Source organism: Halichoeres trimaculatus, unplaced genomic scaffold (assembly GCF_033239565.1).
Source record: "Halichoeres trimaculatus isolate MK-OKI-2021-1 unplaced genomic scaffold, fHalTri1.1 fHalTri1_scaffold_12, whole genome shotgun sequence".
Classification (NCBI taxonomy): Eukaryota; Metazoa; Chordata; class Actinopteri; order Labriformes; family Labridae; genus Halichoeres; species Halichoeres trimaculatus.
In genome coordinates this window covers 35746947-35758229 of record NW_027437190.1, presented here as the reverse complement: position 1 = coordinate 35758229, position 11283 = coordinate 35746947, and the positions used below count along the sequence as shown (strand labels likewise).

The following is an 11283-nucleotide window of genomic DNA, read 5'->3' as shown; positions in this document are numbered from 1 at the left end:
TGTTCTTGTTTTCACTGAGTGTGATTTACTTTAACTCTCAAAGCTCCCATCTCCTGCTCCTTTCCTGCAGTTTAATCTGGATCATTGATGTCTTCATGAAATGGTAGTAACATGTTTTGGTCCAAAAAGCCAATAAATCAAGCACAGCAGCATTGTTTCCAGGCTCTCATAGCCCCTCTGTTCAGAACGCTCTGATTTAGTGGGCGTGGCCTTCATATGTAAATGAGCCACCGCTGATACCGCCCCGCTCTTCCACGTCACTGAGAGCGGCGCCACGAGCTCCGAGTGCACAATGTTTAGAAAACAGCGAAGCTCGTTTCCCGTAACATTACAGGCTAAAACAACAGGCTAACCGCAGCTAAAGTTAGCATCCTGAAGCTAACACAGAGACAGTCTGTAGTCTGTCTTCTTCTGAGATGGGAAGCTTGTGCATGGAACTATGTGACTGTTTACAGCCAAAAACAGCCACACTCCCCGGGAGAGTGGGCAGGGAGGGGGTTGGGGGTATCTGCTCTGGTGGACCAATCAGGTCAGACTTGCTCCTGATTATTCAAAAAAGGGAATCGCTGAAGTCAGCAAACCCTGGAAATTCCAAACAGCTCGTTTTGGGTCAGGATTTTACATTCACAAGCTCCACTAAGAACAGGTTTGGTCATTAAATATCACATTTTGTGGGCTGGGAGGAAAGACAAAGACCCACACATTTCACTAAAAGACTAAATAAAGTGATTTTTGCACAATATGGGACCCTTAGTGCTTACCTCAAACAGAATTTAACCACCTTGTGGGCCCTCACACACACACACATACACACACACACTGAAGAGCGTTGCGGCCGGGTCGTACCTGAATCTAATTTGCTTTAGTTGGTAAAAACACAGGTTAGTACTCACTGGTCCCAGTTCAGGCAAATGGGAAAGGAGAGCACCTCAAAGATGGCGGAACACGCAGGCGGGATGACGACGAGCTGATGGCGGGTAGGTGGATGGCAGACAGGCGGAAATCTTCTCCCAACTCAGACCAATTTAAGATCTGCTGACCACTGCTCTCTTTCCCACCAAGTCCACAGCAACTCACACAGCACTCCTCCGGGCTGAAGGGACAACTGCTGTCCAGGACTCTAACAATGGCGGCGGACAATACGGAGCAACGATCTTCTTTTTCCCGGTGTCTGAGCAACAGGCTGCTAGTCGCGCACTCGCTACAGTCTGAATTCACTTGAAAAGTCCGTTTTCTCACCTCTACAGTTGGTGAAAACAACATTTACAAAGTCACTCTGACCGACATGGACAGGAAATCCTTCTTTCTTAAGTTGTTTCTCTATTTCTTTATCTACTGTTTCTCCTGCGTTCGCGGGCTTCGCTTCTTGTCTCTTTTTTTCCGCAGACGTTCCCCCGCGCTAAGCCCCACCCCACAGCCAATCAGCGAACAGAAAACTTGACAGAAGTCATTAACAACAAATCAAATTATTGTAAATTAAACAAAGTAGGTTGCACTCTGTTTTCAGCTCATGTTAGCCAAATTCACTGCATACAAACCACTTACAAGGGTCAATGCAGCATTTATCCTTTATTAAACAGAAAAACCCGTGGTTTTAAATGTTTTTGGTGTATCTTGAATTACACATGAGCTTCTTGGTTTCTGAATTTTCAGTTCACTCCATGTGACCTTACCTAACAGTGGGAAATGTGTTTTTAAGAGTTTTTCAAGCTGACTGGAAGGTAAGGCTCACATTTTATGATCTGCTGTGATTTTTATTGCTATGGACCAACCGTACTCGGGAGTCTGGGTTTCACTGTAAGAAGGTGTCAGCAGTGTTGGGAAGAAAAAGCAGGAGGAACACAATTCCGCGTGATGACGTCTCGGTTCCCTTCAGCCGTAATCTGAGAACAATAAACTACAACACAAGGGTTAAAATACGGAAAGGATCGTAAATGTTTGTGTAACAGGTAGTTTTGTACACCGTGTCCAAGTTTCGGTCTTAAACAAATCCGTAAAGATAAAAAAGACGTGACACTGACGGGAAAGTGAGTTATTCAGCACCTCCAGGTCTGACCTCTGACTGTCTGCTATTCATAGATGTTAAAAACTGTTCCAGGATCTGCGCTCAGCAGCTCCTTCAGCAGCTGGATGGATCCTCCTCCCTGCTGCAGCAGCTGTGTGCAGTCAGACAGGGAAAGCACACACCAACACAGGAAACGGTGGGTTGTACCATCAAAATAAAAGCACTAATTTAGTTAAGTTATAATCTGTATTTCAGTTTCACTTTTCAAAAAAAAAATGCAATATAAAAATAACAAAAAAAAAAAAAAAAATCTGAAAAGTGTAGAAAAAGGAGCAGAAAGAGAAAAGCATCTTATCATATCTGCCCCTTTGCTCACAAAACATTTAATAATCATATAGGTCCAAATACAAAATAAATAAATATATATTTATAAATAGATAAATCAACTGTCTTCCAGCTTGCCTTTTAACATTCCATTATTACTTTTCTTACAGAAAGATGACAAAACAAATCCACAGACATAAATGTGATAACTTATGGTAGTTTACATTTTGCCACAAATAATAATAATAATAATAATAATAATAATAATAATAATAATAATAATAATAAAAAATAAAAAAATGCTTCGTTTGAAGCATCAAATGCAACAAAATAACATTCATTTTTTTTCTAAAAGCTTTTTGAAGGTATTTAAAAGTGAAACAATTTAATTAAAAAAAAACACATAAAGGAAATGATTTTGTTACATGAATACTCAATGATGTTTAGTTTTCCTCCTCAAAAATCTTATATCTAATTTGTAATTCTTTGTAATTGATTTATTTGTTATTAATAAATTATCAATAATATTGCTCTCAAAATGAATTTGATTTTACAGGAAAAAAGATTATGTACCAATGTTATTGTATGTTTTGTATGTTATTACAAAAGCAGCAACACCAGCCCAATAGGGCACAACATTAAGAGTTATGAAAATTACTCAAATATTTTTCATTCAATTTAAAGACTTATATGACTTTTGTTGACTTGAATTGAGATAGTACAAAAAAATTATGGTCATTTTGATTATCAAGCTAATTGGAAGCATTACCTCTTTATCTCATTTTATTTTATGTAAGAAATGTGTCATCACATACTATTTTTCGGGGGCTTGGTTAAATTCTTCTATTTTAAGTAAAATTAGCTGACACCGGATTTTATTTTGTAAACCGGAAGTCTAATGTGTGTTTCATAACTTGACGTGTCTTCCAGCATAAAGCGGGATCAGCTGATGGGAACTGAGTCACCTCTTTTTCCCGGACAACATGTAAAAACATCGAGCTGGGGAGAAAAAAAAAGACACCAAACTGGATTTTATCTCGTTTTTATCGGACTACAGCGGACTGTAGACTTGCTCTGAAGAGGATCCGGATTCAGGTAGGATCCAGATTTAACACCGAGTGGAAATAGAAAACACGGAAACATGAAGAGTCTGGTCAAAGTTTCCATGCTTCAGAGTCACATGTTGCTTCATGATCGTCTTTCTATGTGGATTTATTTTCATTTCTTAAAGTATGATGGGGGTTTGGATCATAAATTCTTCACATACTGACCCAGAAAAGGACGGATAATCTCCCTCCACTGTTTTAACGTCATTATCATTTCAGTAGATAAAGATTGGACAGCTGGCAGAGATTTAGTCACAAGTTTCGGTTGAGATAAAGGGCTTTACAGATTCAGCGTTTCTGTAACAATAATCAATCAATGTAATTATATTGCTTTTTGAAATAAGACACCAGTTTCTGAATATGACTGTTTGGTACAGCCGTAGCGTCTTTAATACTGTTGTTTCAGCAGATGTCTCTGTGTTCACACTGTACGCGAATACAGTCGTCACGCGGTAGATTTCAATGTACAGTAAATATACAGACGCGAACATTTGCGAATTCTTGTCAGCACGAAATGCGCAGGGTCTGTTTTCAAAACGCAATATCGAACTCAGAAGCTGCAGAGATATTGAATAATGGCACAGAGAAAGTGTCAAAATAATCCTTAAGCATCGTTGAGAATTATTTTTGAGGGAACTTGTCCGTTTTGATTGATTTGTTTTTTTAGATTTATTCATTTATTTTGAATATGCAAAAGTAGAACTGTACTGCATATTCAAAATAAAGGTTAGTGTGGTAAGTTAAGTGTTAAGTTAGGTGTAGTACACCTGCACAACATAGTATATAAATGATTATTTAATAGAATATAACATGATAAAATATGATGTATCATATTTGATAATATAATCTGAAATAATATAATATAATATAATATAATATAATATAATATAATAAATTACTAATTATAGCTAATCAATTTTGCTTCCTTTTAGAAATTTGGATTAGTGGCCGGCCAACTTTACCCTTTTCTGCAGGAGTCTCCCTCTTTTTTACATGTTTTCCAGCTAAACTCCCACTTTGTAAATGACTGGCATTTACAAACTATTTGCCCAATCCAAAAACTGGAACAAACAAAAAAAAAAGTGTAACTGGCTGATTCTCAAGTTTCCAAGGGTACCTGAAAGTACAACATGTGACATCAGCATCATGTCCGAACCAACCTCATAAGACAAGGGAATTTCATCAACATCACTTTTTTTTCCAAATCTTGATATTGAATTTTTTGCAGACAGTAAAAAAAGTGTCATAAATGAATACTATCTGCATAGTTATCAACATCTCTTCGATTGTCATGTCTTCTTTGATCATTTTCAGAAAATAACTGTTTGCTCAAGCTAAATTCCCTTAAAAAAAACCAAAACAAAACAAAACAAAACAAAAATAATACTTCTTTGTACTGCTTCCAGCAACCCTGATAATGGATAGAAACCCTAGAATCATTCTTCAAAAGTCCTTTGAATTTTGCCTGAATGATGCAGGGCTTCATATAATCTGCTTTGTCAAAGTCAAATGTTGCAGGTATGAATGTGGCTCTGATTTGCCAGATCTTCTCTGCTGATGCCAAACACTCAAATCAGTGAAATGTGTTTCTGTAACTTCAAACAGACGCTTCCCCTCCACTTCAGCCCCATGGCAGCTGTTTGACATCTCCTCCTCCTCTTCCTCCTCTTCGTCGACGTCACTGTTAGTTTCAGAGGAGGTGAAGACGAATCAGACCAAAGATGTCCATCCTCAGCTCATCCGGAAAGGAAACGGCCGCGCTACTGGCCAACCCAGCCGCCGTCCCCGCGCTGGAGATCAAACTGGGGGCGCTGGTGGTGCTGCTGACCGTCACTTTGCTGTTTGGATTCATGCCACTCTGCGTCGTCCGGGGCGCAGGTCGCTGCAGCGTGGACCCAGGTATGAAACCAAATCCAGGTCGTGACTTTTTTCTTTTAATCCAAGCTGGAGGCTGACGTGTGATTCTTGATTTTACAGATCTGCGGCGCCGCCTTCTCAGCCTGATCAGCTGTTTTGCTGGAGGAGTTTTCTTGGCCACCTGCCTGCTGGACCTGCTGCCTGACTACCTGCAGAGCATCAGCGAGGCCTTCAGCAACGCAGGGATCACGGTGAGATCAGGCTGTCTGCGATGTACACGAAGAAACATATATAACGTTTCTTTACGTTCTGTACAAAGAAACAAGACGTCATTAACAGAAAGGTTCACAGTCAGACAGATGAGGGGTTTAAAACTCATCAAGAATAAGAGGTAAAGTCAGAGCTTATGTATCACTAAGGGGTGGTTACAGCAGTTTGGAAATGTTCATCCACTGCTGCCTTGTTTCTTTCCTTGGTGCGGTGACTTTGTGTTTTGGTTCAGACACAAATCAATATTTACTGAGGCAGGAGTAAACCCGCTCTGTTGTTCTTTGAGGCTAAATTACTGTTTTAGTCACTAGAGACTGTCTGTTTCCAGTTTAAGAACCAAGACATGAGCAACCTCATGATGGCGCTAGAGGATAAGTGATCCAGATTTACAGCTGTACAGATTCTCTCCATCTGAAGAGAGTTAGGACATTGTTTAAAATGTTAAAGCAGAGTTTTATGAAGAGTGAATCTTTTAGAGACTTAATGAAATGGAAATGTTGAAATTTGGCTCCAACGTGTTTCAGAAAAGTTGTGACAGTAACGACAAAACGCTGAAAAAGTTGTGAAATGAATCTACAAACTGACTTTTTAACAAATAAGTAACTTGACTGGGTATTAAAGGGACACTGCAGAGAGGCTGTGAGAGACTGCCAGTCAATCCAAACCTGGGAAATCATGGAGGCTGAGCAACACCTGCAGGTTACAGAGTGGCAGTTACCTCACATTTATCAGAGAGATGATGACAGAGCAGATTCTGCTCAGGTGACGACAGCATGGCTCTGTAGTAGAAGAGTCCTGCCTGCAGTCCTGGCCTTTTGACTTCCTAAAATCCTCTGTTAGGAAAGAAAAGGACTTTTTTCATTTGTTTCAACTCCAGAAACTGGTCTGTTGGGTACACAAGCATTTACAGAGTGTTGTTAAAAAGAAGATCAAATGACTCAGGATGGTGAATAAATACCATGTCCTGAAACATGAAACATAAAAGATTTCAGTTTCTAGATTTAGTGTGTTCTTTTTGCACAGGCTTTGAATCATATGCAAACCATGAAGATCTGCTTTGATTCACACTTTTCACAATGTTACAACTCTAACTGAACAGGGTGTGTAATCCAGGAGCTATATAAATATATATATATATATATATATATATTTATATATTAGGGCTGTCATTTTAACGCGTTAATTAGATTAATTAATTACACAACAAATTAACGTGTTATAAGAATTAACACAGATTAATCTGGATCCCAAAACCCGCGAGGCGTCCAAAGACACACTTTTTTTTAAATGTCTAGCATTTACAAACCATTTGTCCTACTTGGAAAAAGAGGTGTTCTCGTCAGATTTTCAAATGTCCGACGGTCCCTGAATGTATCACACATCAGCAACATGCTTTAAACCGGGCGGGGGGCCGAGAGTGATTTTTGGGGGACTGCCGTCCACATCTAGTTTATTCACATGTTCTTTTTGAAAATCAACCAACCGTTTGCTCAATTCTGTAAAAAACAGATAATTTTACACTCTTTACTGCATCAAACAAGCCCTGACTGATCAATATTTGTTCTGTGTTTAAATCTAAAGAATTCGTTGAAAATTTCCAAACAACTTCCTGGTGTTTTCAGCTTGGGGCTGCTCTGCACCAATGAGCAAAAGTTTGTGTGTTCAGAGCATGTTAAACTGAGAATACTTCACTTTTCTTTGATCCAAGACTTGAAAAAAGTGTTTTGTACATAGTTCCTCACAGTTTTTAGCCTTTAGCCCTGGTTCTCCTGACCTCATAGAAGTATAGAAGTTCATATTGCAGTGAAAATTGAGTCCACATCCAGTAAAAATGTGACAGAAGCAAAAAACGTCCTAAAAATCGATTCAGCTTATCTTAGGTGCAGGACTGTGTAGATTTTGTAAAGATAGAACCATAAAACTTTTTTCATGTGTTCCTTATGCCTCAGGGTACCTAAAAATGTGTTTTTAAATGTTTTTTAATGTCTTTTAATGTAATTTTATTGTCCTAGAATTCAAATTCTTAATTTTTTGACCTTAAGCAGATATGAGATTAAAATGCGATTAATTAGATTAATTAATTACAAATCCTGTAATTAATTAGATTATTTTAATCGCCTGACAGCACATATATATATATATATATATATATATATATATATATATATATATATATATATATATATTACACCCAAGTGATGTGGTGTATCCTCATTCTAGTGCTTGTTTTGTGTACACATGGGCATTTTGCACTTTGTTTTACTGCTGCTGTAGCGCAAAAATTCCCCTCATGGGAGTTTGATAAAAAATATTCTATTCTATTCTATTCTATTCTATTCTATTCTATTCTATTCTATTCTATGCTACCAGCTCATATTTCACAGATATGAGAGGCATTATTCTGCTTGTTCAGCTAAATCAGAGCTCCCCGAACCTTGGGTATTTTAGCCATGACCTCAAACTAGTGGTGCAAGCCGAGTGTGAATTATGCAGAACTGGAGGAAATGAAGTCTGAAAGTGTGAGGTTTGTTCAGCAGAGGGCAGCTGGAGGTTAATACTAAAAATGACTGCTGGGAAACCTGCTGTGTGTGTGTGTGTGTGTGTGTGTGTGTGTGTGTGTGTGTGTGTGTGTATGTGTGTGTGTGTGTGTGTGTGTGTGTGTGTGTGTGTGTGTGTGTGTGTGTGTGTGTGTGTGTGTGGGAGTGTTTAACGGGAATCGCTTTCCACCCCCTCAAACAACACTGAATAAACCTCCAGCTGCTTGAACAGGCAGGAGCTAAATTCAGTGGAGACACTGTTTGTCTGTAACTTACGGGGACCTTAACCTGGTTTACATCCATTCCCACGGGGACATTCCGGAACCCCGTCCTCTGAGCCTGGTGGAAGTTCTAAAGTAATGTTCTATTGTCCCTGATGACATCACAGTGATCATCCACACTCACTACATGTTAAAGACATGTCAGTGTGTCACTCTGTGTCACTGTGTGTGTGTGTGTGTGTGTGTGTGTGTGTGTGTGTGTGTGTTTTCTCCCTGCACTTCCTGCCTCTCACCACATCATGCTTGATGTGTTTTTTTCAGCCTCACAGCTCTTGTTGTTTTCCGTTGGTTGTAAATTCAGCCTAAACACTAAAGAACACAGTAACCTCAGGCCCTGTGGCGACTTTTAAACAGTCTCATTTTACATTTTTGCCTGTTTATAACCCACAATTCGAAATGAGATTATCAGCAACTAAACTGTTTTTTTTTCTAAATGTTTTTTTTGTTTTTCTAAATGTTTTCTCAGTGTCAGATTTTCCAGGGAGCATGAATCCACATACAGCACGTAGACTGATCGTCCTTATGACAACACCACGTTGGCCGACAAAGTTTACCAGTGAGAAAAAAGATCTGTCCTTTTCCTGAAGAAAAGTATTTTTTGGATTTGTTTGAGTAGTAAGTGGACACTGGAGCTGGACGTCAGAGCCAAGGAAAGATAGTAGAGTAATAGATCACAGGCTTAAAGATGTGCTAAAGGCTAAAACATGGGCTAAAGGCTAAACTTGAGCTAAAGGCTAAAACATGAGCTAAAGGCTAAAACACAAGCTATAGGCTAAAAGATTTGCTAAAGGCTAAAACATGGGCCAAAGGCAAAAACACAAGCTATAAGCTAACACACAAGCTATAGGCTAAAACACAAGCTAATGGCTACACTTCAAATGATAGAGCTACATAACAACAAAAAATACATCACATCCAGGGAAAGTTAACAGAAAAAAAAAGAAATTTGAAAAATACTACCGGTTCCAGCCACAGGTGTCACTGCAGACAACACTGACCTCAGTTTCACAGATCTGGATCTACGTCAGGTTTTTCTAAGTTTTACGTTGCAAACTAAACTTCTTCTTCTCCCCTCACAGCTTCAGTTCCCTCTGCCTGAGTTCATCATGGCCATGGGCTTCTTCCTGGTCCTGGTCCTGGAGCAGATCATCCTGGCCTTCAAGGACCAGTCGTCCCCGCTCACAGAGGAGCGTCGGGCTCTCCTGGTTGACTCCAGCGTCCAGACAAACGGTCATCACCACTCCCACCACCGTCATGGATCAGAGGGTTCTGATGGCGGGCACTTCCACGTGGACTTCAGCTCCCAGTCCGCGCTGCGAGCCTTCATCCTGGTCTTCTCTCTGTCCCTGCACTCGGTGTTTGAGGGTTTGGCCGTGGGTCTGGTGGAGGAGGGAAAGGAGGTCCTGGAGATCTGCCTGGCTCTCATGATCCATAAGAGCATCATCTCCTTCAGCCTGTCCTTCAAGCTGTGCCAGAGCCGGCTGCGGCGCTCCGTGGTGGTCGGCTGTTTGCTGCTGTTCGCCGTCATGTCGCCGCTGGGCATCGGCGTGGGGATCGGGCTCACAGAGACCCGCACGTCCCCCCAGCACCAGCTGGCGCGCAGCACGCTGGAGGGGCTTGCAGGGGGAACCTTCCTTTACATCACCTTCATGGAGATCCTGCCCCACGAGCTCAGCTCCCCCAGGAACCGCATCCTGAAGGTGGCCATGCTGCTGGTGGGCTTCGCCGTGGTCACCGCCGTGCTCTTTATCAAACTCTAACTGGAACATTTCATCCCAGTTGACACGTTTCATGGTGTACCAGAAGATCCTGGACAAACCACAGACCTGGGTCTGGAGCTCAGGAACACAAGGGTTTTCACATTTCTGTGAAAAACTACAATAATTTATAAAAACTGACTTTCTGTGACCCGGGTTCATAGAGATGGATTTAAAGAAGTGCTCAAACATCTGGACTTCAAAGTGGTGGACTCTGAGTGTACAAAGGATCCCCTGAAGTTAAAAGGGGGGGGGTCAGCAAATTCAAAAACTATCAAAGGTCGCATAGTTCATCCAGCATCCGAAAGTTCAAAAGTTGGCCAGGATATCGAAAAAGTTTCTTTTGATTTGTACGATGGCCCAAATTCTTTCTAAAAAATATTTCACAGCTGCAAAAATATTGTAAAAGTGTCCATAAAAAAACATTTTTTATGTTTGCAAAAGCATTTCACAAAACAGAAAAAATGACCAAACATTTTTTTTTTGAAACACAAAAATATTTTCAAATATTGAAAAACTTTATTCAGGAAATATATATATATATATATATATATATATATATATATATATATATATATATATATATATATATATATATATATATATATATATATATATATACAGAGAGAGAGAGAGAGATTTAAGAGAAAATTTTGCAAATTAAAGAAAATAAAAAACAATAATAAAAACAGGAGAACAGTAAAATGGAACCAAAACTTATTTTGTTTCTTTGGATTTTTTTTAAAGTTTTTTTTTAATCTTATCTTGTATTTTTAAAAATGCATAAGTGTTTCTTAATTTTTTTAATTTGGTTTTGTGTAATATTTTTGTGTTTGGCAGAATAATTTTACTTGCATTTTGGAACATGTTTTACATTATAATGAACATGATTTATATCCTAAAATGATCTATTTTGGAAAATAATGAAATGTTTCTACTGTTGACTCTCTGGGCCACTGTACGTTTGTGTTTTGTTGTAGATCACATTGTTCTGTCCTTTTGGTTTAACAGGTTAAAAATCAAGTTCATAATTTTTCTGGGGCTTAAAAGTGGCACCAAAGTGTTTTAAATCCATAAGTTGTCCTTTCACATGAACAGAAATTGAAAAACCTGCAAATTTGCACATTTGAGCTGCTTTTTATCTTT

At 39.3% G+C, this 11283-nt stretch overlaps 1 protein-coding gene across 2 annotated transcripts; it reads left to right on the top strand.

The window, feature by feature from the left end:
- Positions 1-901: 901 nt before the first annotated feature.
- slc39a3 (solute carrier family 39 member 3) lies at positions 902-10660 on the top strand. Of its 2 annotated transcripts, none has more exons than XM_074682555.1 (5): positions 902-977; positions 3260-3424; positions 5041-5334; positions 5413-5543; positions 9460-10660. In XM_074682555.1, exons 3-5 carry the CDS (start codon positions 5157-5159, stop codon positions 10138-10140), a joined length of 990 nt encoding a protein of 329 aa, XP_074538656.1. In that variant the 5' UTR covers positions 902-977; positions 3260-3424; positions 5041-5156; the 3' UTR covers positions 10141-10660. The 2 variants fall into 2 exon arrangements, with proteins under 2 accessions (XP_074538656.1, XP_074538655.1); XM_074682554.1 differs by lacking the exon at positions 902-977 and adding an exon at positions 1585-1721.
- Positions 10661-11283: the final 623 nt, after the last annotated feature.